At 53.4% G+C, this 25263-nt stretch overlaps 9 protein-coding genes across 9 annotated transcripts; 2 read left to right on the top strand and 7 right to left on the bottom strand.

Annotated features, from left to right (window-relative positions):
* Positions 1-5587: 5587 nt before the first annotated feature.
* On the bottom strand, positions 5588-6721 carry CCM_05244 (uncharacterized protein; the record flags this gene model as incomplete). Its single annotated transcript, XM_006670389.1, has 7 exons — positions 5588-5705; positions 5774-5887; positions 5930-6093; positions 6187-6264; positions 6328-6363; positions 6435-6607; positions 6640-6721. 7 exons carry the CDS (start codon positions 6719-6721, stop codon positions 5588-5590), a joined length of 765 nt encoding a protein of 254 aa, XP_006670452.1.
* Positions 6722-9346: 2625 nt separating this feature from the next.
* On the top strand, positions 9347-11623 carry CCM_05245 (formyl transferase domain-containing protein; the record flags this gene model as incomplete). The annotated part of the gene is made up of 1 exon (XM_006670390.1): positions 9347-11623. One exon carries the CDS (start codon positions 9347-9349, stop codon positions 11621-11623), a length of 2277 nt encoding a protein of 758 aa, XP_006670453.1.
* A 183-nt stretch (positions 11624-11806) lies between these two features.
* On the bottom strand, positions 11807-13944 carry CCM_05246 (short chain dehydrogenase/reductase family oxidoreductase, putative; the record flags this gene model as incomplete). Its single annotated transcript, XM_006670391.1, has 3 exons — positions 11807-12684; positions 13490-13562; positions 13678-13944. 3 exons carry the CDS (start codon positions 13942-13944, stop codon positions 11807-11809), a joined length of 1218 nt encoding a protein of 405 aa, XP_006670454.1.
* Positions 13945-14634: 690 nt separating this feature from the next.
* CCM_05247 (cytoplasm to vacuole targeting Vps64) lies at positions 14635-16875 on the bottom strand (the record flags this gene model as incomplete). The annotated part of the gene is made up of 1 exon (XM_006670392.1): positions 14635-16875. One exon carries the CDS (start codon positions 16873-16875, stop codon positions 14635-14637), a length of 2241 nt encoding a protein of 746 aa, XP_006670455.1.
* A 921-nt stretch (positions 16876-17796) lies between these two features.
* CCM_05248 (mitochondrial genome maintenance protein Mgr2) lies at positions 17797-18349 on the top strand (the record flags this gene model as incomplete). The annotated part of the gene is made up of 4 exons (XM_006670393.1): positions 17797-17938; positions 17998-18027; positions 18088-18172; positions 18244-18349. The coding sequence occupies 4 exons, from the start codon at positions 17797-17799 to the stop codon at positions 18347-18349; spliced, it is 363 nt and encodes a 120-aa protein (XP_006670456.1).
* A 435-nt stretch (positions 18350-18784) lies between these two features.
* Positions 18785-20011, bottom strand: CCM_05249 (SIR2 family histone deacetylase; the record flags this gene model as incomplete). Its single annotated transcript, XM_006670394.1, has 2 exons — positions 18785-19800; positions 19858-20011. 2 exons carry the CDS (start codon positions 20009-20011, stop codon positions 18785-18787), a joined length of 1170 nt encoding a protein of 389 aa, XP_006670457.1.
* Positions 20012-21116: 1105 nt separating this feature from the next.
* CCM_05250 (CBF/NF-Y family transcription factor) lies at positions 21117-21904 on the bottom strand (the record flags this gene model as incomplete). The annotated part of the gene is made up of 4 exons (XM_006670395.1): positions 21117-21224; positions 21318-21658; positions 21718-21744; positions 21883-21904. The coding sequence occupies 4 exons, from the start codon at positions 21902-21904 to the stop codon at positions 21117-21119; spliced, it is 498 nt and encodes a 165-aa protein (XP_006670458.1).
* A 1475-nt stretch (positions 21905-23379) lies between these two features.
* Positions 23380-24315, bottom strand: CCM_05251 (short-chain dehydrogenase/reductase, putative; the record flags this gene model as incomplete). Its single annotated transcript, XM_006670396.1, has 4 exons — positions 23380-23416; positions 23468-23838; positions 23898-24056; positions 24106-24315. The coding sequence occupies 4 exons, from the start codon at positions 24313-24315 to the stop codon at positions 23380-23382; spliced, it is 777 nt and encodes a 258-aa protein (XP_006670459.1).
* A 320-nt stretch (positions 24316-24635) lies between these two features.
* On the bottom strand, positions 24636-25148 carry CCM_05252 (homocysteine S-methyltransferase; the record flags this gene model as incomplete). The annotated part of the gene is made up of 1 exon (XM_006670397.1): positions 24636-25148. One exon carries the CDS (start codon positions 25146-25148, stop codon positions 24636-24638), a length of 513 nt encoding a protein of 170 aa, XP_006670460.1.
* Positions 25149-25263: the final 115 nt, after the last annotated feature.

Genomic DNA, 25263 nt, shown 5'->3' on the forward strand with positions numbered 1-25263 from the left:
GTCTTCTGCTGAGCACGAATGGTTGTGAAACTCGCGGCCAAGCCCCGGCAACCCGGCTATCAAAAGGTTGTGTGTGTTGGGCTCTTGCACGGAGCCTACATTTGTCTTGCCTAACTGATATTTCCCACTAGAACGATTTATCATCGTCATGTCCCCACGCAAGCCGTGTCTCTCTTCTACCTCCCCCTCTTTTTTGCACCCAAAAAAAGCAGCAGAATGCGACCAGTCAGCCGATGGCAACCCGCTTATTGGACAAGTTTCAATATTAGCTCCAGCTATACCAGGGCTAATACCAGGATTTCGGCGATGAAGGTCGACGACGATGAGGAAACATGCATGACGCCAGCTGCGTTCAAACAGCGGGCGAGTCGCACGATCCGTAACTTTTTATTATCCACGTTGATGATACATACACTGTTGGCCTGCTCTTGTGTGATTTGGTAACTAGAGATGCGTACGCGGCTTACGAATCATATAATTGACTATCCGAGTAATCATCATTTGCAACCTTGATGTAATTCCCATTACAAGAAATGGCCGTTATTGACTTATGACCATGTCGCTGCGCTGTTGCTTCGTCTCTTCAACCGCCCATGGTCAACTAGACTTGCGCTCAGTGCACCTCAATTAATTAGCCAACTTCCGAAGCGAGGGAGGGACATTGTCACGAACAAGTGTATCCATCACCACTGTAATCACGACGGCGTGGCCCTCTTCTCTCACCCCCACACCTCTTGGCTCTCTTGGCTCTGTCAGGCTTCAACGAACTGGTGGGCTTCGACTTCTCGCACAGAAAGAAGACGAGGGGACCCAGTGAGGCGTTCTCATCGCTACCGCATTATTACTCCGCAACGGGCTAGAAGAGGAGCCCAACCTTTATTATCAAGAAAAGACGCCATGGTTACATCACCGCCAGTGTGCAAGGCGATCTGTCGTTTTTGCTTGTGTTCGTTCCCCCCCCAAGATCAAAAACAAGCCCCCCCACCTGTGCCTCGTCTAAAAAAGACATCGAGTCATCAGTATTGAAAAAAGTGCGGAAATTACTCCAGCTGCCAGGCACGCGCACCAAGGCTTGCCTGCTTTGAGCCTGGTGCTGGCAAGCTGGTTCCTGGCCCTGACATGATGGCTGTCCAGCTGACCTGAAATAGCTTCCCCGCAGACAGGGGACGGCGGCGGCGGCGGGCGAGCCTTTGATGCTACCGAGAAACGAAGCCCTGGTCATAGTAATTGGCTTCGTGATGCCCTTGCGACCGGTGGGCTGAGAGTTCATCACAAACCACTTGGCCTGGTGACTTGTCTTCAAATAGATTGTCGGCTGTAATTTCGCGTCGTTTGCGAGAAAAAACTGCGTCACTTGTCTGATATTAAGTTGCATCGTTCGATCAGTCCCGTCGCCTACCTGCCTGCATGAACAAACCCGAAGAAACCAGATCCGGTGACTGCACGCCTCCCTTCCCCCCGCACGCAGCCGACACAGTAACTAACTAATCATGACTATCATGCTTATTGGCTCTTCGTCCGGCATCTGTCGCATCCACCGCTGTGCAGGTGAGGGAGGCCCTTTTCCCGTCTTCATGGCCACGCCATTGCCGTGGCGGTGAGTTTGGGCTTTTGCCTGATTTCTTTACAGCCTGACTCCCCCAGAGAATCGCGCCATTCGAAATGGCGGGCTTCTTCTTTTTTTTTCCCCTCGCCTTTTCTGCTCTTCAACGGACATTCCCACTAGTCACCGCCAAATCTCTCTTGCGTTGCTTTTTACTCTCAGTCGCCGCTATTGTTCCTAGTGTCTTCTAGAGCGCAAAGCTCGGTTATATTTGCTTCTTCCCCCTCCATCTTACCGCCTTGCGCATTGGCAACTTGTTAACCCAATCCATATAGTTATTGTCATGAGATCTGTGTTCCATCCTGTGCCATGACATCCACCCAACTGCAAGTACCCTTGGCACTAGCTCTGAAGCCTTTCAGCTTCCAATTATTATGGTCCCAACGGAGCTGCCTAGATGCATTTCTCCATCTTGTGCACTTGCTGAACCGACTCTCTTGCCTTCCCCGCATCAGTCGACGTGGTGTGGCGGTCAGACAGCAGCAAACAATTAATATGCATGCACGTAAACGTTTCGCCATCTCCTGTACATGCGGCTTACCAGTCTCCCTGCATTCACCCAATGTCAGCAGGACGGGAAACAATATGTTGTGAATTATTATAAACAATCATGCTATTCACTCCTCTATTCGTCTTATCTCGTTGATCATCTCAAGCCACCCGTTGCAGCTCTCAGCTTACTTACACCTGTGTGTGTGCCGCCACCAGAACCAAACAGCCTTGCGAGCGCAATTTTCAGTTTGTCCTTGCATTGTTCCATACAAACATCGATCCAACTCAACTCAATCGGGTTTCCAGGGCGCCCTCAATTTACGGTGGACTAGTTGGTGCTAGTTCCCCTCATTACTCTGCAACCAAAGGCGCATCTTCGTCACCAAGCGTAATCTGCATCCCTCTCAAGTTGCAGAGTGCGTAGTGATTTGTCAAGTTATTGAGCCATTTCCGGCTCTTCTAATAACTAGTTAGACTCCGTATTATTCACAACTAGTCAATGTTCATCATAGCCATGCGCCACCGCGCTGTTCAGCTCGGCCGCTGTTAGATCTCGCAACAGTTCCCCTCTTCAACCCCTCCTTCGCTCTCACTCGCATCCGCGGCGGGCAGCCTTGACCCAGACTCTGCGCCATGCAAGTTTGATGCGACACACACCGGCGCATCCAGTAGTTACCAGCAGCTATGGATGTGGCCATGACACCCTCCGCCCTTTCGTTCATCGCCGTTGTTGGGCCTCTGCGTGTACGCACGGCCTCTGGCGGTGTATCGCCGTGAGCGAGAAAAGGCCTTGGTCCACACCTCCAATCCCGAGAATGTCCATTTTTCTCGGCCACTGCTACACTTTTGGCCGTTACGGTGGGGGTTGCTGCGTGTGTAGTGCGTCCATCACCACGCTACAGCCCTCCACGTTGCGAGTCGTGCATTGAGAAAGGCAGAGGCGGCCAAAGAAAAGGAAACATCTACACCACATTTGCCTGCTCCTAGTTTCGCCTGAATTGATGTCTCAGCCAGGTGGCTTGCAATACTGGTAGCAGCCCAGTTCAACAATAGCAACTCACACCGACAGACATCAAAGGCCAGCTTAAGCACAGATAATTGTTGAGGCACTAAATCGTTTCTTCACAGAAATTGGGTCAATTCTGGCGCTACCATATGTCATGTCACGACGTTCCATCGCATACTGATATGGAATTGCCGTTGTCGTAGCCGTCACTTGGCTATTCCGGCATTGGCGTATCGGGATAGCCGCTGGTCTTCAAGTACAACTCCTCATCTGTGAGTATCTTGACCAATAAAACAGTCTACTGAGTAAAGCTGAGCAAGGTGGAGGAGCTATAAACTCTAAAGTGGCCTCCAAGGCTTTGTTACATCGCCAAGCTCCCGCTTGACGGTGACCAACCACTTTACTTGCCCGAAAGGTATGCTCAAAGGAAGTAACTTCTAATACAAGCCAGTGTGGGTTGGTGCTTCATTTTGTAGTATCTTACCAATTCTTCATCATCTGGCTTGTCATAATCCCTACGGTCCCTGATGTGGGACCGGCCTGTTTGAAGGGTTCACAAAGCGCAGGATGAAAGTGCCTCATCCTGTTAAAAGTGCAACCTCAGCTTTGTATACAAGCACGGCATCGATGTATCCCCATTGCATTGGTTTTTATTTATAGCAGTCACAAATCTTGGACAAACCCAAAGTCAAAATGCAACGAGGCATACGCACGATGCCCAGCCCTGTGCCCCCGCCACGGAACTATGCAAGTCGGGAATCCCGACGGCGCAAATAGTCGGTTTTGGCAAAGTCATTGCATCATATCTCAACCAAAGATGGAATTCAATTCACTTCTTCCACTCAGAAGACGCAAACGCTCGCATTACTGTGCCGCACGGCCGTGGCGCTAGCCATCGCAGCCGGATTGCCGCTCAGCCACGTCTCCCAGTCGTCAGCGTTTCAGGTTTTATATATTCCGCGTACTCGGTAACACTTTGGGATGCTTCTGGCATAAAGACTTAGCATCTTCTCTTGTTCGACCTCGCGTGTCTTTCCTGTGTTTCGTTGGACTGCATGCACCTACCTACTCATCGTGGCTAAGCAAACCACCAGACTCAGCCATCACATTCTCAAGACATTAACTTTGTGACGCATACGTGGCCCGCTGTAGTTGAAACTTTCGTTAAGCTGTATACATGTACAATATCGTAGTACATGCATGATTGTTGGTAGCAATCGCAACCTTGGCTCCTTCCACTTACACACCTTGGAGATCAACCGGCCAGAAGAACACGATGGGAAGCGGTGTCTCGGCAAAATTATGCGAGGCACTAAATCCCTCTCTTCGATAAATCCCTAGTTGAGTTTGAGCCTTTGATCTATACAGAGTGAGCGGCTCTATCTTTGCCTGCCGTGAGTGGTATAGGGCGGATCAGCACAAAAACGACACACATAAGAGAGCAATTTATATCCGCAACTGTTAGTCGTATTTTACTTGTGCTTTCAATTCCCAGTTCTAATATTGGTGAGTTAGTTATGAGAAACCATAGAGGCCACACGTCATTCGTGAGTGTCATGGGGATACCTCTCCAACACCCTCACTCCTATTGTATCAATGTTGCTTCCGATCCTCATTCTTTTGAAGACGAACAGTATCACTTGCCCAACTGTCATTATCCGAGATAAATACTATTCAGAGCCTAGGAATGGAGAAAATTCGCGTGTCTCTGTAGTCATTTTATTTGTTACGCAAGTGAGGTGGTACGACGCGGGTACCACTCAGTGATGTCAAGTACTGTCGTGCCGCTTTCATTCTCGTCTTGGCATCTAAAGGTAGTGATGATGAGACTTAATGTTTAGTTCTATAACATTCTTTAAGCGGCTAGCATACTACAACTACTTTAGCCACCCTCATCACGCTGTGCAAAAAAGTGAGAATAGTATAAAACACAGCGACCAATTACCTGTAGGTCCCCATCCCGTTCTCTGACCTTTTCGATAGTTGTCATAAATCGTACCTAATTAGTTTTATATGTGTGTTTTCGTAGCCACAGTATTGCGTATAGCCCACGGAATACAAAAACGTCGAGGTCCCACGGTCATGTAGGTCGTTCAGAAATTACGGCCAGAGCAGTGAGGCTTTGTTCACGCTCTGTAGGCCAAAGCTCCCGTTGTAGAGCATTATATCAGTCGTGAACGGCTTTCCAAGGTCAGGTGCACAGGGTCAGCTGCTGAGATGCACTCCCGACCAAATGGAGCGCTGCTTACAGCTGGACAGGTCAGGCGACCTCAATATTATGACAATGCATATATGGTGTCTCAGAAAAATCCTTGGCACCGGCACAGAAAGTATACTGTAGGCCCCATTGACTCGAGTGAATGATCAATTTGTCCATTCCGCCTACGATAGTCCGCATATACGACCAATGTCCGCAGCGAATCACTCCAGACGCCTCACTACGCGGAACAGAAGTTGCTAAAGGCATATTGAGGGGTTTTCTCAGTTTAAGCATACTTTTCTGCTTTCTGTAGCAGTGTGAGTCTGTGTGTATTTGATCGTCGAGCAGTGACCAGGTACAGAGGCTGCATCGTGCTGATGTTAACGCCTGTCGTCTCGCACGTTCTGTGTAAAGCTAGGCGTCCTGGAGAGTAACACTCTATCAGTGCTTCTATCCTACGGAGAAAATTTACTCTGCTCCCTGTAGATTTAGTACGCTTTCTAATTCTGCGCCATGCAGTGTCCTGGCTGCTTCCTCGAAGTTGTAGCTATTGTGGGCTTCAACTGCAGTCTTTGGAGTCGCTGGGCTGTATTAGTTGAGCAAATAGCGCGACACATGGTAAACTCACCACTGGGATGGTAGAATATTGATGCTCACCCTCCCGAAGGAAGAAGTTTCTCCAGTCGTGCATCCATAGTGTAGAGATTCCGGCGAGGTGCAGTCAGTCGCTGTATTCGTCATCTTGCGAATCTGTAGGTCGTATTGCTTCTTGCCCTCCAATAGATCCCACAGCTTGGATATTAACTTAGCATATAATTATGAAAAGCGCGCGATGCAGTACAAGAGACGTGTTGAGGAGTACTCACGGAGGCAAACTGAACGTACCGTGACACCGATGCTCGAGATGTCGCCGCTGTGCGTATAGCCTGCATGCGACGATGCATCCATCATTATGCACCCCGCCTGATACAGAGAGTCAAAAGAGTTACGATTTCAATCGGCCGGAGAGCCTGTCCATGGTTACACCGTGACAGGTAGATGGCGGCGGTGGACCTTGCTCATCTAAGGCGTGTTTTCCAAGAATGCTGCGATGCTTTAATTTGAGCATGACATTGTCCGGTTTTAGATCTAACCGCGAGTTGAAAGCTCAAATAGCTGGGCAGGAAACGCGCATGACTTGTGTGGTTGATGCGGCACTCTGAGTGTAGGTAGTCGAGGCCTGCAAGGATCAATTTTAGCATATCCGCGGGGATCATGTCGCCGACCAATTTGAAGAGCCGCAACGGCTCTCGTAAAGGCTCAAAAACTAGAGAAACATGATGCCCCGACATACCGCACCTTGCACAGTGAAGGTGTCTTGAAGTCGACGCACGAGATTCCACCCCACAGCAGTGTCCTGCTTGGATGTCCTCTTGATCATGGCAAGCATTATCGGCTATATTACGACGCGTTCATCCTGGTGGTGACTTACGTTTCGCGTGACCAGCGCAGTCTACGCCCATTGGAAGGCATGTTACGAGAGCTGACAAGTTCTCCAACTGGTGCAGGTCCCGGGCTAATCATGGGCTCAATCCGTAACCAAGCTCGCTGGGAAGCTGATGACGATCATCAAGTTAGTGTCCTTTCCCGCTTCAACAGGGGGAGGAGGGTCAAGCCGGGCGGCAGTAACTAGCGGCGTCTAGTATGGCCTAATAGGGCCTAATACATAGCCGTGCTGGATGGAACTTTGATTTCGGATACGCAAATGAAATTGAGGGAGGGGATAGGGGTAGGGTCGCGCCTCGGCCACTTTATGACAAGCGACGGATGTTACACACTGTGGTGCCTCGGATGAAATCCGGTTTTGTCAATGTGCCGCGCTGTCACACAAGCCGGGCAATTCTTTTGGGCTCATGTATTATGAAGTACACAGCTTGTAAATCGTCCGCCAGAGATGAAGACGTTCTCGCTTCCTGGGGCGATGCGAATGTCATTGTCAACTACACCCTAGTAAGGCAGCCGACCAACTACCTAACTAGGTACATACCGTAGTTACCTATGTATACGCACTAATAGCACACTAATGTCTTCGTGGGTACTAGTTACTAGCAGCAGCCAGGGTAAGGGCTCTTCCGCGTATAACTTCCATAAGTGGTGGAGCCGAGACTATAGGGTATTTAACCGCAGAAAATGTGTAGCGACCAGCAACTCGTCGTAACCTACAGTGTAGCGTGATATTATTTATTACCAGCTTCGTGTATGATTCAATGCTCAGCTGCTTTTGTTTTGGGGGTTCTCTGGCTCTAATAAAAAGAACTCTTCCTGGCGCTGCCTTGTCGGTGAGGGATATGGGCAAGTTCTCGACATATGTTGCCGCTCACTCATCAAGCATCGATAATTGCACACTTTTAACTCTCGGCATCTACCAGGAAACATCGCTCAACGGCATGGACCAGCTCTTCGGCGAGTGGATGCGTAGTCATTATTGACCAAAAGGTTGTCCATGTCGGTGCCGTAGCGCACCACGGAGAAGCCAATAGAGGCTCTTTCCGGCCTCTTTCATCATCTCAGCAATGATACCTGATCGCGTCGTCTGTAATCTAGTCCCGGACATGTATGGACCTGAACCGAGGCACACGCGGTCCGTTCCTTCGTCACGACTCAAGAACCCAGAGGGCTTTGGCAAATCACCATGGGGGGTAGGACAACAGGTGAAGAATAGTCCGAGCCCGACGTTGCATTGTCTCTTTTTGTCTCAAAACTGTCACTTTTGCCAAGCTGCGCTCGGATCTTAGCAATGACAAGAAAAATGCTCGACTTTGTCTGTCAAGGAGAATTCGGCAGAGCTTCCGTACAGATGAATGACGCAGCTTGCTGGATCAATTCAATTCTTCATCAATTTATTAATTTACAAGGGTAATTTCCGAGCACTATACGGATGTCGGAAAGAGCGGCCGAGTAAATTGATCTGATGACTTAGCCTTTGGGGCTGTCCAGCCTGCCCGTCTGTTCCTGTCCGTGCACAGCACCCAGTCTCATCGGTTGGACCTTTTCGTCCTTTACCAGACCACAGGGACGCGGGGCGTTTTTTATCGTCTATCACTGGCTGGACAAGAAATCCCCCCCTGCTACTTGGCATTTACGATGCAGCTGCAGGGGGGATGCGGCATGCACCCACGAAGCCAAAAAATGACAACTACTGGAACTGAACTACACGGATGTTTCGCTGAGACTTGAATAGGTTGTTGATAGTTAACCACAGAGTCCCGGATAAAGAGTCGCAAACTCAACTCAATTCACTTCAAGCCACCAGCTCCATAGATTCAGCTATTGTCCATTCGGGGATAACGAGGCTTGCAAACTGGCGTGATTCTTCATCATTCGCGGCCCGTGCGGGAACAAGAGCTGCGGTTCCAGAACTCATCACATCTTGTTGCTTTTCAGTCAAAAGTTAGTTGGAGGGCTTTGAGCCTAACGAACTGGTACGGTGTACAAGCAACTGACTAGGTAGTAGTCACATAACTAGTTAACCAGTGGCCGGGACCTGGGGCAGAAGAAAATCGAGTTTGCCCGCTCGGACCTTGTCCCTCTCTGTCAACTCTGTCAACCAGTTGCTGACGAGTTCTCGATCCACCAAATTGCTTGTTTCAGAGCGCCACCATTCCCGATTCGACAGGATTTGCAAGCCTTGCAACCTTGCTCCCTTGCAACCTAGTAACAATACTTACAGACTGGTAGTATTGACTACAATGTACATTGATACATGTACCACAATGGGCTGGGACTCTTAGCACCAGTATGGCGTGTCTGTGCGGGGGGTCCTGTCAAAGGAGCCTCCTGCCAGCCTTGACAGATCCCCCGCACAAGTGTTGATTAAAAGGGGGCGCTCGATGTTCATAAATGGTAATAAATCCCAGCTGCCGTCAATCTCATTTTCATCCTATGTTTCGCAATCCTTCTCGCTTCCGGTCATAACAGAAAGCCACTGGTTGAGACACAAGATCCATCAACAGCACTTGTACGGATTCACACGCGGGGGTCTCTGACACCCCAACTTGAGAGCAAGATGAAGATTCTCTTCTTTTGCACTGCCTTCAACTCACTGTCACAGCGTGTCTACCTCGCCCTCTCCGAACAGCACTATGTCACCATAGAGTACGCCCTGTCCGAGGAGCTCATGGTCGAAGCCGCCGAGCTCGTCAAGCCCGATCTCATCATCTGCCCCTTCTTGACGACCCTGGTGCCGGCCCAAGTATACTCCAAATACCTCACCCTCATCGTCCATCCCGGACCCCCCGGCGATGCCGGCCCCAGCGCCCTGGACTGGCTTCTCATGGGCGACGACGGCACCGAGCCGGACAGCAAGAAGCTCCTGCAGCGCACATCCCTGAGCGAACACGGGCGCCCGTACTGGGGCGTTACGGTCCTGCAGGCCACGGCCGACTTCGACATGGGCCCGGTCTGGGCCTTTGAGCAGTTCGCCGTCGACATTGACCAGCCCAACATCACCAAGTCCAGCCTCTACCGCGGGCCCGTCACCCGCGCCGGCGTCGCCGCCGTGCTCAAGGCCGTCGACCGCATCACCATTGCCGCCGACGCCAGCAACGCCGCCGCCGCACACCGCTCCGCCAAGCCGTCGCCGCGCCCCGGCAGCAGCGCCGGCAGCAAGGGCATCAACGAGCGCTCCAACAAGGGCGCCGTGACCCCGCACCTCGCCGCCAACCCCATCTTCGCCCAGCTCTCCGTCACCACCGGGCAGCCGTTCCAGGGCGCCGACGACGGCCCGACGCGGCACCGCCCGCTGCTACGCGCCGCGGACCGCGACTTTGACCCGCACACGCACACGGCCCTCGAGATCTCGCGCCGCATCCGCTGCGCCGACTCGCAGCCGGGCTGTCTCAGCAGCCTGTTCGGGCCCAAGCTGTACCTGTACGGCGGCGCCATCGAGGCCGGCAAGCAGACCGCCGGGGTCGCGCCGGGCGCCATCCTGGCGAGCCGCGACGACGCCGTCTGCGTCGCCACCTGCGACGGCAAGGGCGTCTGGATCACGCACGTCCGCCGCGTCAAGGCCAAGACGGACCCCGCGCTCTGGCCCAAGGTGCCTGCCGTGCAGGGCCTCGCCGAGCTCTCAGAGCACAGCATGGGGTACCGCAACCTGCAGCGCGTCGTGTCCATGAGTGCCGGCCGGACGCTGTCCGATGAGGATGAGTGGTCGAGGGCGACGTGCAGCACGCTGCAAGACATCTGGATCGACTTTGAGCCGGCGGCGGACAAGGAAGGCACCGTCGCCTACGTCTTCTTTGACTTCTACAACGGCGCCATGAGCTCCAAGCAATGCCGCCGGCTGCTCAGGGCGCTGCAGTACGTGCTCGACGTGGCCGAGGACAGGTCGGTCCGCGCCGTCGTCCTCATGGGCGGCTCCTACTTCAGCAACGGCATCCACCTCAACGTCATCGAGTCCGCCGCGGACCCGGCGCTCGAGTCGTGGTTCAACATCAACGCCATTGACGACCTCGTCTACAGCATCCTGCACGACTTTCCCATCCGCGGCATCAAGACGATTGCCGCCGTCCGGGGCAACGCCGCCGCCGGCGGTGTGGCCCTGGCCACGGCGTGCGACATCGTCCTCGCCGGCGAGGATGTCGTCTTCAACCCGGCCTACCGCGCCATGGGCCTCTACGGCTCCGAGTTCCACAGCCTCACCTACAACGCCCGCTGCCGGGGCGAGAACGGCAAGCGGATCCTGCGCAGCATGATGCCCCTGAGCGCCAGCGCCGCCGGCCACCTGGGCCTCGTCGACCACGTGCTGCCGGGCTGGGGCGCCGGGCTAGACTCGGCCGTCAAGGCGCAGGTTCGGGCCCTCACGGCCGTCGACGACAACGGTGCCGCCGAGTGGAAGCGCGGCCTCGACCTGTCCGCTCCGGCGCTGGCCCGCATCCGCGCCGAGGAGCTCGCCGAGATGGCAAAGGACTTTTGGAGCCCCCGCGCGCAGCGCTACCACCCCCGCCGCTCCGACTTTGTGCGCAAGACCAAGGCCGCCGCCACCCCCCGCCGGTTCGCCCTGCACCGCAAGTCGGACGGGCTCGTCGACGAGGAGGACGATGACCGCTTCGACTCGGTCGAGTGGTTTGCGATGAAGAACAGCGCGCCGCAGCACGGCGCCGGCGCCGGCCTCGAGGATACAGCCATTCCGAAGCAGCCCGAAAAAGCGTATGCGCACAGGAGCAGGAACGCGCCGTCGTCCAATTCTGGCTCAGATGAGAAGAGCTGGGGCACCCAGGAGGGTGTGCCCAAAGCAAAAACTCGGGGGACGATATTCTGCTGCTATTATGATGCAGACTAAAAGCTTGGCGTTGAGATGTATACGTTTCTACTTGTTGTCAAGGTAATATTTATTAGTACAGGCGCTGGCGTCAGGTTATGCGGACATTAGTCATTTGTTGCATTCAGTAGTATATCCTCTGTTAGATACTCGTTACTTTCATAATAACCCCCTCGCCCTTTGGGCCGAATTCACGCACAACTCCTACTTCTTCTGCCATGTGCCGTCCGTGAGCGTGGCTACGACATTCTCTGTCGCAACCCCCATCTTCGACATCGTCGTGCCCTGGCGCGGTTCTTGGCTCGGGCCCGGGTCATTCCATACCGACACCGGTCTGGTGCCCTTGGCCGAGACCTCGAGGATGGTGCCGCCCGGGTGGTCCTCAGACTCGACGAGCAGCAGCATCGCCTCGGCCACCTTTTGCACGCTGATAAGCACGTCCTCGCCGTCGTCAATCACATTATCGCGGTCCGGATGCTCCAGCAGCATGGGCGTGCGCACGGCGCCCGGCGCGACGGCGCTCACGCGGATCCCGACCGCGGCCTCGAGCGGGGCCATGGAGCGGGTGAAGCCGACGACGCCATACTTGGCGGCGACGTAGAGCGGCGAGGGAAACACGGGCATGTAGCCGGCAATAGAAGCGATGGTGACCACGCGCTTGGGCGTCTCGGGCGTCTGCCGCGCCGCATTCTCCGGCGCCAGCCAGTGCTGCAGCGCCAGCTGCGTCGTGCGGATGGGGTGCGTCAGGTTGATGTCGAGCGACGTGTAGTGGTTGGCGTCGACAAAGTCCCAGCTCGTGTCGGAGCCGGGCGGGTGCCAGAAGCTTGACGTCAGCGGCTCAAAGACGCCCGCGCCGGGACACACAATGTCGAAGCCGCCAAACTCGGCGACGGCCGTGTCGAGCATGCCGCGCAGGTCCTCCCACGCCGTCACGTCCGTCTTGACGAAGACGGCGCGCGGGCCCTCGCCGGCGGCGCTATGCTGGCTCACCAGCTCTTCGGCCTTGGGCCGCAGCTTGATGTCGGCCAGGACGACATTGCAGCCCTTGCCGAGGAGGAGCTGCGCAAAGGCAAAGTTGATGCCTAGCCGAGAAATGTTAGCCGCGCCTCGATCGGAGCTGTTTCAGAGGATGTCTTTGCTTGCCTGAGCCTGCGCCGGTGATGACGGCAGTCTTGCCTTGGACGGAAAAAGGAGCCATACTATGCTAATCTCTGGTCTGACACTAGTTGCTTTCTTGGGGTCGGAGTGAGGAGGTAGATATATTTCCAGTTATATATCAATCCTTGGTGAGAGAGGGCGTAGCCATGTAAGAACGACTTCAGCTGAAAATATGTATGTCGACGCCACGAAGAAGTCATGCGCGTCTATATTGATATTTTAATGTATGACCTGTCATTGACCCCTCTTCATTCTCCAGGGCAGTCGTTAGCGGCAACGTCACAGCACACGGACGCGGACTTTTTTTTCGGACTCCGGAAACATATATCTCGATTGGTTTTCCGATGCAGCCTGGGTGTATATTTCTGCAATGGTACCACACATCGTATGCATGGACCCGGCGAGGTGGTGTCATGCAATGATTTTGAATTCCCCCAGGTATTATGCCGAGCCTTGGTTCAAGGCTGGCTGAACGGTTACAGTGCAGCTACTTTACATGGATGAGGGTATCATCGGTTCGGAGACACGCAAGAAAAGTTTGCCACACTCTTCTTTATATGCGACTCCCGGTTGGCACTGCCTGCAGTGCCGTGTTCTTCTCCGCTGCCCGTCGTCATGTTCGGCGGTCGTAGCGTCGCGATTGGTCTCTGGCGGGTTGTCGGTAGAGTGCTGCACAGGGAGCTGCAAAGTTCAATATTCGGATCGTGTCAGCTGTTTATCGCAGGATACCGTCGCTTTCGCCCGGAAGTCGTTCCACGCGCTTCTGTTCCCAGTTGTCCAAATCTTTGCCGCCGGCGAGTCTCTGAAGATAGAAATTAGCAAAGCATGTCCTTGCTGTGAGAATACAACAGCAACAACAAGGAAAGGGTACAAAAGTCGCCTTCCCTAGGAAGTCACCGGCGCGCCGTCCCACGTACATAGTATTCCTCGCGCATGTCCACCTTGCGCGCCGAGCGCCGCACGTTGAGCTCCTCGTCGCGCGTCATCTGGCGCACGCGGCGGTCGTGTCGCTCGTACCGAATAGCCGTCGCCGGTGTCAGGACAAAGGAGCCGGCGATGATGACGGCCAGGAACGGCAGGCCAAACATGAGGAATGGGCGCTTGCTCATGACTGCCCGGTACCGGGCCCCCATGGCGTTGGACTCGCCGGCGCTCCGGAACTTTTTGCTCTGAAAGGTCGGCATGCTTTCAGTCGGGTCAGAAAATAGGATTGTAGCAGATGTGGTTCGAAAGGGTTTGAATTCTCATGCGGGCGGACTGCGGACTGCCATTGGTTTGTTGGTGAGCAGCAGGAGAATCAGGCAATCCAAAAATATGCCAGTCATGTCACATGTGGAGCCAGCCACGAGAGTTCGTGTAGTATTATTACATATTCGGTACTGGCTTCTCTCCATCCTTTTGAAACGTGATAAAATTATTCAGAAACTAATGCTCCGATACTATGTATTTACAGTGGCTTGCAAAGTGACGTCGCTAAATAACAACATGCCCTTGGTCGCTTTCTCAGCTATGCAAAAACCCCCAACAAAATAAATATGATGCCAGCTTCCAAAACAGCTTGCCGCATCCTCGTCCTCAGATTCCCTAGTCGTAACAAAATGGTAAAATAAAAAATATTCGAGCTCATCATAAGTTCCGCGCCCGCGCAAAGGGCAAATTCCATGCCTGGTCCCAAAATGCAAGAGCAGCATATATATGAAACTTGGTACCGGTACAAAAACAGCAAAGAAATAAACCCGCTAAACTTGTACAGAGGAGATGGATCGTGGGAGACGGCCACGGCCGTTGCGTCTTGCAGCTTGCAACTTGCTCATTGTGCTGTTGCCAAAGCACATCTCGCAGTCCCCCCTCGCGAAAGCCTGTGCAGCTTCCCGTTATCTTTCCAGTCGCGATGGAGGCGACTGCCATCCATTGATCACGGCCATCATTCCCATACCAATCAAGACAACACCCAGCATCGATGCATATGGTAGCCCGCTATAGAGTCTGTCGTCCTGCAATGAACCACGTCGATGCGCGTTGAGGGGTGTAATGGTATTGGCTCTTGATAATGTAGGGCTCTCTTCCAGTTTCTCCGGCTCATCGGTCTTGGTGCTCTCGTCATTGACCACTTCAGTCGCAGCAGAGCTGGCAATGGGAGCCTCTCTTAAAGATGAAGCACCACTGCCATCTTCGGGCAGTTGCAGAGAGCTGGACAAGACCTTCTCTTCGGCAGCTTGCCTGCGAGCCTCTTCTTCTCGCAACTTGGTGACCATTTCGGCCAGTGATTTCCGGCCAGTGTCTCGCTCAGTCTCCGCAGCTTCGCAGCGTGCTTTCCACAGTTCCATCTGATCCCGAAGCTCGTTTACTTGCGCTTCCATGGTGCTGAGACGAGTCTGCAGGACGTTGTCCACGTCGCTTTTCCCATTGACAAGGTCCTTGCTTTCCTCAAGCAACGGTTCGGCAATATCTTCCGTACTGTCCGCCAAGACGGTGGGTTCTGCTAGTGTCTCTTCCGCATTCGCAGGCGTTACGGCGGAACCATTCATTTGGCTCTTGGCAGATTCTTCTAGGCGCATAGCCAGGTCCTCGGCGAAAGCTCTCGCTTCTCGCTCTTTGTCAAGCATCGCTTCAAGCTCACGCATCCTCGCCGACTGCGTGTCGATATCTCTCTTCGCATTGTTGAGTGCTTCTGTCAGCTGAATGATCTGGCTGAGATTATCCTGTCGGATAGGAGAAGACAGTGTGGGACCGGACTTTGGGCGTTCCCCAGCTGCGCGTTTGAGACTGGGCACGTCGGGTTTTTCTGGAAGCGGCTGCTGTGGTGGTGGTGCAGGAGGGTCGGAGAAGCGCGTCTTTGCGTCCGTCCTCAGCGCAATACCATTACCATTAACCATTGGTGAAGGTTTTGGGGCCTCTTGCGTTTCGACCTTCTCCAGATCTTTGATGTCGTCCTTCGATAAAAGAGTAGTAACGAACTGATTTGTCCGGCTTAAATCCTGACCCTGTAGCTTTGCATTTCGCATTTCTGTAGCTAGACGCTTCATAATTTGGTCGGTTGCAATTGGCGGGACGAAAAATGGCCGTTGTTGCGTCATGCCATTTGGCTGTGGGTTAGGCATAGGTCCGTTCTGCATTATGCGCCCATTGGGCCCCATATTGTTGTTATTGTTGTTAACCTGCCGACCTCGCGTCTGCATTTGACCGGGTGGCATCATCATGGAGCCATTAGCGGGATCTAGATCGCCAAAGCTCATATCCAGAACGTTATTCGAGGCGGCCAAAAACCCAGCGTGCTCAATTTTCGCCGCGACTTTGTGGTGAACAACTGTCTTTTGATCTTCGCTAACGATATCGATGCCAAGCTCGAGGTGGTCGGCAGTCTGCAACTCGTGGGGTTCCGATTCCCGGTTTTCTTGTGAGAGGCGTGTGCCGTTGACAAAAGTGCCGTTGGAGGATTTCACATCGCGAATAAATATTTTTCCATTTCGTTCAGCATATATCTCTGCGTGCTGTCTGGAGAGGACCTTGCTGTCGAAGAATCCGTTTGTGGGAGTCGGTACAGTTTTTTGGTTCGTCTGACGTCCGATCCGCAAGCTATCAGGAGCAAAGGGGACAACAATTGTCTTGCGTTCAAACGTGCCATTCATAGAAAGAAGGTACAGGACAGGCTGCCCCCCTTGGGACTGCTCTGGTCCGGGCCCTCGCATCATGCCCTGCGGCGTCATTTGAGCTTGACCGCCCCCGCCGACCGACTGCTGCATGACGCTATGGGGTAGCATGCCATTTGGTCGGCCGTTGGCTACTCGAGAAAACTCGGCGGACATGTCTATTTTCCCGGTGGGCCACGGGTTCTTTGGTTGTGGTCGTTTTCGCTGCGGACCATTGGCTGACCATTGGCTGGTGTCGGATGTGCTCGATAGGGAGGTGCCGTTTGAATGAGAGCCGTTCGTAGCAACAGAGGTGTTTGAGGAGTCGGATGATATCGACGATGATGAGCTGCTTCGCGCGAGGTTCTTGCGAGGAGGGAACATGCCTCGCACTTCGTCTGGGTTCATGGGGATATTTCCATTAATAGTACCCCATGATGAACGCGACACTTGAGGGAACGCTAGCGCGCTGGCGACTGCAGTCATGAGGAAGGATCGAGGTTGATGGTGTCCGCTTGAGGTCGTCGGAGGGGGTAGTACGTAGATCGTTCCCGCCAAATGTCGTGTTGCGAGACTCTATGACCTAAGCCGACGAGCGACCATTCAGTCGAAGCCACCGTGGGCTTTCCAGGCGTGTCTTTTGATAAGCGCTCCACAATATCGCGAATTCGATGATAGGAAAGGGGTATAACAACGCGATCGGGTTCTATGATGATCTCTGATGAACAAGACTCGGTCAGAACGATTGAAACATTCATGGGGAAAGAGCGTGGAGCTGAAGAAAATTGCTCGGAGCGCTCCGGAACCTATTGTACCACGAAATGCAGCGATGCACACACAATGCAGAGACTTACCGAGAATTGCAGCGAGTTGGGGTGACTATAAATTTTGACGACGTTGATTAACGGCACGGGGGCTTAAGCCGGAGCGAAAGACAGGTACTGTTGGACACCACCCCCGTCTTGCCAGAAGGCGCTTCTAGAGGTCGCACAGTGGACAACACAGCCAGCTGTTCATAGCATATACGTCACGCCACAGCTATCTGCTTGGAGTAAAGAAGGCCTTTTGTACAACAAACGTCAGTGCACCTATAAAGATTCAACATGGTAGGCATTTGGCTCTTTTTTGGGCTCAAGGCCTGCATACCTCCTCTACTCAGATTCCCTTCACGTGAGGTGTCTCTACAGTGTATTTACGGACAGCTCGCGTAAGAAACACTGTGAGGGGCTCTAGCGGCCCGCGTTAATATTTATCCACAAAGCTCCATGCTCCCCAATCAACGCTCGCGCTTCGGAGACGGGCTCCGCGAAACTTGGTGGTGCTGGATAATTATCGAAGCTGCCGAGGTGGCATTCTCCCCTGTGTTAACGACGAACACGACGACTTCAAAGAGCGCGATCAACTACAATGCCTCCTGTTGCCAACCTTCCTATGGGCGGCCAGCATGGCCCGTCCAACTTTGACAAATGTAAGGTTACAGCCGCAATACTCTCTTGGGATCGTGTACTGATGAACTCGACAGTCAAAATGGGAGCTATGATGGGAGGAAGTATGTTTCGTCCCCTTAGTCAGAACCCGGGACTATTGATGACTAACAGTATACCTCAGCTGTCGGTGTTATCATTGGCTTCATCTACGGTACGTGGCCGCGCCAAACTGCATTGCGCCGAGTTGAGAACTAACAATGTGCAGGCACAGTGAGCATATTCAGATACGGCGCAGGGTCACAGGGTGTCTTTAGAACTCTGGGACAGTTTATGGGTGCTTCTGGTGCTACTTTTGGGTGAGTCATGCGCCGCCTACCTAGGCAGTCCCGTCACTAACCGCCTTCAGGTTCTTCATGTCTATCGGTAGTGTTATTCGATCCGACGCCGATCCCAAGCTTCGCGAAGCTTATATGCGAGCGCACCGAAGACCAATCATTATGATGGCGAGTCCAGCCTGGAGGAAGAGCTCATAAATCGCCGCGTGTGGAATATGGAAGATGCTGGCCAAATACCCCCACCGTCCTCTTCAACTGTAACTATGTGAAAAACAGATGGAAACATCTCGTGTACAATAGCGAAATCAAGCCTTCGCACCACTCACTCGAGTTTTTATAGGCCAGTTCCTCCTGAAATGGATAGATGCCGTACTGTTGTTGGTTGGAGGTGACAGCGTGATCAGAGCAGCCGCTGCAGGCATGACGAGCCGCCAGCCAGGGTGTTCTGGCAATGGGAACAGTCTGTAGAGGCCGTTGAATAAACCTCCGGATTCCCTGTAGTCTATGCGCAGTGCGTAATTTCGTCAAAGCTCAATGCCTACTTTACAGGTTTTCAACAGTGCCGGGCCTGTGTCGCGGATTCTATTCGTTATTTCAAAGGGCCGTCTCACGAGGGCTATCTATTTTCTCCAGCTACTCGTTCCTTGCGTTCACTGCGCTGTCCCGCTCCGTTCCCGGTGCCGGCGGCATCTCCCTACGTGTTGCGAGGTCTTCTGTTTCTACAGTCATGTCTGTCTTTTGTTTCGAGACGTCGTCGCTGGGCTCAGCTTCTTCTGATTGGCGAGACTTGCTTGCCACCGCCTCATTACTGGCTGCCTCCTCGTCGTGGATTCTCAGCGCAGCCTCTACATCCTCAGTGAGTCTCTGTACCTCCTCGTCGATTTCCTCGTTGCGCTCCTTTCGATTCCTTAGCTGCTTTTCGGCCTCCTCCTCTCCAACAATTCCGCGCCACATCTTCTCCAACTCATCGCCCCAGCCAAGCTCAGCCGCGAGCTGACGAACGCCATCATCGCATGGCCCCAGCGACAAGACATCATCTGGTCTTGTCCCAATCTGTCCAACTTTTTCCATGTTGAATAGAACACGTGGGATGGACTCTCGTGTCATCTGTGGTAGGCCAGCGAAGGGATAAACCTGCAGACTGGTGCCGATGATCAGCACCAGGTCAGCCATGACTACCGTGTGGCTTTTCTCTGAGAAGGCTCGCGGCAGTGCTTCGCCGAAGAATACAATATCCGGCTTGACGAGACCGTTGCAACTCATATCTATGCATCGAGGTACATGTCCGCTGTGGACATGGGTCTTCATTTCGTCGTCGGGGAACTCTTTCTTGCACTCGACGCATCGTTGGTTGGCAAAGCTTCCGTGAGCCTCGATGATCTTTTCCGCGGGTACACCAGCAGCTCTCTCCAAACAGTCGATATTTTGCGTAAATAGCATGTGCAATAGATCCTTTTTAGCAAGGAGGGACAGGAACACGTGTGAGACTGTTGGCTGAAATTTGCCAGGATACAGCTCCTTGGCGAGGACATAGAACGGCTCCGGGTTTTCTTTGAAGTAGGAAATTTCGAAAACCGCTTCAGCATGTGGCAAATTCAAGCGAGCAAGATTGCTGTACAGCCCAGTCTTTGGCGACCTGAAATCAGGAACTGCAGGGTAGTTGGTCAATGTCAAAATTCAGAATGAAGCTGGGAATATAATCTTACTTCCTGCGGCGGTAGAAATTCCAGCACCTGTCATGACGACAATCCGCTTGACATCACCACTCTTGATATAGTCGGCAATGGCTGAGATGGTGCGCTCGGAGATTGTCTGTGGAGGGGTAGAGTCGTCCACCATACTTGATTCTTCCTGACCCATCTTGGAGAAGGACGAGCACGGAACACAAAAACGCCGCTGATGCTTTTCGCTGATGCTTTTCACGACGCCTTCGTCTTGTTGTGGCGATATAAATTGACGATTATAGAGGTATTAAGGGAAGTTTCATTTGATCACTTGGTGCTGGTGCATGCAGAAGGCGGGCCGCCGTTTGGGCACTGTAGTCGGTTACGCTACGGAATTTTTATCGATAAGATTTTCAGATGGTAAACGGGCAGCGGTACCAAGCTAAATAGCCGCCAGTCAACAACACGCTCTTAGGTTTATTATAACCAATTTAAGGCGACGCAATTAATCATCGACTCTATCGAAAGAAGAATTTATAGTATTTTCAGAAAATGAGAAGACCTTGATTTAGAGAAACTAAGCCGAAAGAACAAATTAAATAACTGAAAAGAAACTATTGTCTACTTAGTGACTACAAGTAGAGGTAATTTACCCACATTGTCGACATTTACTATTAAATAAAGGCGGCCATATGCTTCAGGGCCCGCGACTTTGAGAAAACATGATCGTATAGCAACCATAAGTAACGTCCTCATGATGACGTCTTCTGGACCAAGGTTTCAACCATTTGACAGTTCACACGGGCCGCGAAGGCTTCACAGAAACAGGAAGAAATGCTCAGCGGCGGCAAATTGAGACTTCTATTCTTCAGGAAACATCGCTACATTGAGTGCAAGAAAAAGTTTCCTCTCGCCGTAGCTGATCGGAGCTTCGTAGTTATGCTGCTCGCGGACTGTGACGAGATACTAGGATTGTTGAACACCACTGCGATGGTTCGATGCTTGTCACGAAATGTATCCTCGGAGAGTGGCTCGTTGCTCAGAACGTTTAGAGGGCGAGTTGAAGTTTCCGATCACGAGAAGAGAAGATGAAAGAGTTGAAGGCATGTGGAATGAGCATTCCGATTTGAGACCCAGTGGGTGGCAGCACTGAACTGGCGACGCCTCCCGACTGCGGGCCACTGAGCGCCGACACGCAAGGAAACGCTGAAAAAAAGATAGTGAATTGAAGTCCTCTAAAACGAACGCCAGACAAATGTTTTAAATCGCAACCGAAATTCAGATGAACCGGGGCCGAATAATTAGCCGTGGCGTTCCCTGGCCTGGGCGAACTGCTCCTCTTGGAGACGAGCCAGTTCCTCCATGGACATGCCGCTGTTAGCAAACTTGTCCGATTTCTTCTCTCGGCCCTGTTTCTGATTTATTAGCAGGCACCATGGAAAAAAGGGGCGAAGCTGTAGGGCGCGAATCCGGGATACGCTTCTCTGTGGCGGGCTGCATACCTTTTGGGTTTCTTTGTGTTCTGCGGCGGCTTCCATGACGGCGGGTACGTAATCGGAGAAGCCGAGCTGCTCGAGGGCCTTTGTGATATGGTCACAGGCTATAGTCTTCTTGGCTTCCTTTTCAGAAATCTCGTTGGCCTCTGATGAGATTAAGGTGATGAACTCGACACAACATTCTATGAGAAGGTCGCGACTCTCCCTAGCAAAGGCAACGCCGGCTGACGGCGGCAGAATTTCTGTGACAATTTTCTGGACGGTAGCTGTGAAAAGGTTAGTTCCATGTAGTGCAGCGTGGCGCGGGATGGATGAGACTGAAGGGCCAACAAAGCGATGGCTGGAATCTGGGGTGGATGTGCTCATTTTTTTTTGTTCGCGGCGCAACCAATCTTTACAAACGTACCTTTGGGCAGCGAGAGGTCGTCATTGCCTGGGTCAAATGGTCAGTAATTCATGTGCACGTAAAGAAAATCGACGGTGACGAAGGGCAGACGCAGGCCACGCAAGTGGTGGCGCGGCAAAAGCGGCATGCGTGTCAGTGGCTTGTTTATGTAGCAGGGCGGCTCACCTCCAAACTCATGGTCCGACATGTTGCAAACGCGTTGCTGGCAAGCAGCCAAGCGTGAGCTGCAGATGAAATGGGAGGGACGATAAAAGGAATTAAACAAGGAGATGGCCGCGGCATCCAAAGAGGACGAAGAGCGTTGAGATGCGGATGACCAGGTGCAGGGATAAGCAGCGAGTAATCGCGACAGCCAAGTCCCGTCACCGACGAGGTTCGATCAGAGAGAGCTTTGGGGGCTGCGTCGAGGTCGTTGGTGGGATGGTGGGGTAGCTCAGTTGTTTAAATACTTGAATACACCGACCTGGTGCATCTGTAGGTACGGAGTAACTAGCAAGGCTTCTTGAGGCGCCTGGAAATGCAATGTGGGAAGCGTCGGGCGAGTCAAGCAGCCAACAGGCGGGTAACGAGACCGGGGAGGTTAGGGGGGCCAGGGAGTGTTTTTGTTAGGGAGGCCAGGGGAGGCAGCCTCTTTTATCATTTTATCAATCGTCATGTTTTTTAGGGGCAAAAGTTGAGCGCGCTGTTTTCGGATGACCACGCGCACCTAGTGGCGCTGGTGCTTGCTTGCCTTTGTTCCCTGTTGCTCACTGTTGTTCAAGGGAGTTAGTTGTCCACTCACTCTAACACTGAGGAACCCTTGGGACTCAAAGCCTGGAGCTTCGCGCGCCAAAAAACCCAGTGGCCCAGCACGCTACCTCCCACAGGTACTAACTTACAGAGCGGAGAGGCTCCAGCAAAAAAACACCGTGCACGGACCAGCTCCACGCTACACCTTTAGTACAAATTTTTGGCTCTGGAAAATTTCCTTCCTTCTCTTCCTTCACAACATCAACGCAACACGAATGCTGCGCCCACGCTTTCTTCGCCGTCGTTCTCTATGAACTTGACGCAAGATGCGAAAAGTGCGCCATTATCTGTGCTGCCAGTCTTTCATGCCCCATCATTTTTCTCCAACAGGTAAGCACCATGTGCAATCTTTCACCTCGCGAGCACCCTCTCCAGCCTACAAGTACCACGGTCCCCGTCCGGTCTTCTATGATGAGAAATGTTGTCGCCCCAGGCTTAGGAGGTTCGACAAGCTTCCGATGCCGAATGACCAAGTCTAGCCAAATGACACTTTGCTGAAATGACTACAACCGTAGTTGTGGCTACTCTGCTCGCGCTGTCTCGCACATTAGTCGAGCTCGAAGCTAACAACTGCCGATTAGGAGTGCCTGCTTTGCTTGACTGCGACCGATCGATACCCGTCGACAAGACCTGAACCGACTATGCAAATGGTAAGGACTACATTTTGCCTTGCTGCCGTGATACCCTTGCTGTGATGATACAATCTTATTCCATGCTAATACTGAAATTCCATGTGGAGTCAAATAAGAGCTTTTCATCTTTCGACTGATTGCAAATCCCCTTCATCTATTTGTCTTGCCATCTATATGATTGAAACAATAGGCTAATATGACTTTGACTAGTACTCGACCCGCCTTCGCGACGCATTTATGCCTACTCTTGGTAGGCAGCCAGTTCAGGTGAGTTCCAACTGTTTTCATGTTAGCCAGGATCCCTCAATCGCAGACGATTCTGTTCTTACCCCGTAAACTTGCCGCTGAGTTCCTTGGACGGCGAGGCTACAAACCGCGCAATGACGTTGCCGGGCTGCTCTGGCTTGAGAAGCCCTCCCGACTCTTTTGCTTGTACAAAGGTGTCGTAGACTGCCTTGTCCATGGTGTTGGAACCCGTGTCCCTGATGAGCTGCTGCATGTCGGTGTCGACGCGGCCGGGTTGAATGGCAATGCTTGTAATGTCCTTTTCTTCAATGGCGAGATGACCAGATAAGGAGTTGATGGCCGCCTTGGAAGATCCGTAACCGCCCCAAGCCTGGTATGTCTTTGCAGCGGCGCCAGAGGAAACCCAGACGATGCAGCCTTTCGTCTTGCGTAGTTCAGGTAATGCCGCCTTGGCCTGTGATGTATGGTGAGCTTTCATGCAACGCATGTCGCTTTCTATGTCTCTAGACCTACCAAGGCGAAGCAGCTGACGACGTTGATCTCGTACATGCTCCTAAAGCTCTCAACGCTCATGTCCGCCAGCGTCGTATTCTCTAGGACACCGTGGTTCACCACTACACCGTCGATGCGCCCAAACTTGTTGACGGCGACCTCGGCCAGTCTCGTGGCAATCTAGCTCTCCCAAAGATTAGCCTTTGCACACTCTCCCGCGCCGACTTACTTCCGTCCGCTCTCCCCTAACACGCACCGTAGGATCGGCCATGTCGCCCGCCACGTATTCCACCTGGTCCGGGTGCGCCGCCCGCACGCGCTCCAGCAGGTCCCCCGAGCGAGCTGTGAGCACCACCTTGTGCGCCTGCCCGAGGAGGTGGCGCGTGACGGCGGCGCCGATGCCCTTGCTGGCGCCGCTGACAATGAAGACTTTGGCCATGCTGATTCTTTCAGAGTCGAATCAAAGGGAGTTTGCAATAGCGGGTTGGGTGTGCAGGGTTTACAAAACTTGGTGTATCTTTTTTTTTTTTTAGGTCGCCGTGATGGTTTAAACCGCACCGCAATTGTGGGGTGGACTTGACCAACCCAGCTTCAAGCTTTAGTGGCCATCACAACTTCTCAACGAGACGAATGAAGACGGGGAAACATCATCTTGCCATTACAGTGTGGAAACGTTATATAGCAGCTTCCCAAAGTGTTCCTTGAAGATCCCCCGGCGACTACAACATGACCATCTCCCCTTAAACCACTTTAGTCGTATCACAACAGCTCCGCCCGCAAAGCCGCAATGTCCTCTGCGCTCGCCCTGCAGCACCCTCCCACGAGAATCTGCCTCCATCTACCACGGCTCCTCGTCGCCCTCACCACGGCCGCGAGCTGCGCAGCCCACGACGGGCCGCCGCCGCCCTCCTCCTGCCCTTCCCGCGCCGCCTCGGGGACCTCCCACCGCTGCGTCGTCGTGTCGTAGACCTCGCCGTTGGTGCCGTCCGGGTACAGCACGAGCGCGGGCCACGCGCGCGCCGCGCCCTCGCGCAGCAGCGCCTCGACGCCCGCCTCGTACTGCCGCAGCAGGGCGTCCAGCCGGCCGACCTTTGTGCAGTTGATGCCGACGCCCCAGGCGGGCGGCCCGGGCGCGGCCGCCGGGTCCAGCATGGCGCGCAGCGCGGCCGCGACGTCGCTGCCGTCCGGCAGCCGCCGCCCGTCGGGGTACAAACACGAGACCCAAAACGGCAGCGCGGCCAGCGCGGCGTCCCCCGCGAGCGCCCCGCGCATGGCGACAATCTCGTCTACGCGCGGCACCGTCTCCAGCGCGACGAAGCTGACGCGCGCAGCAATGTCCTCGACGGCGGCAAACAGCCGCAGCCGGTCGGCGTGCCACGCGAGCAGC

This window comes from Cordyceps militaris, assembly GCF_000225605.1.
Source record: "Cordyceps militaris CM01 unplaced genomic scaffold CCM_S00004, whole genome shotgun sequence".
Lineage (NCBI taxonomy): Eukaryota > Fungi > Ascomycota > Sordariomycetes > Hypocreales > Cordycipitaceae > Cordyceps > Cordyceps militaris.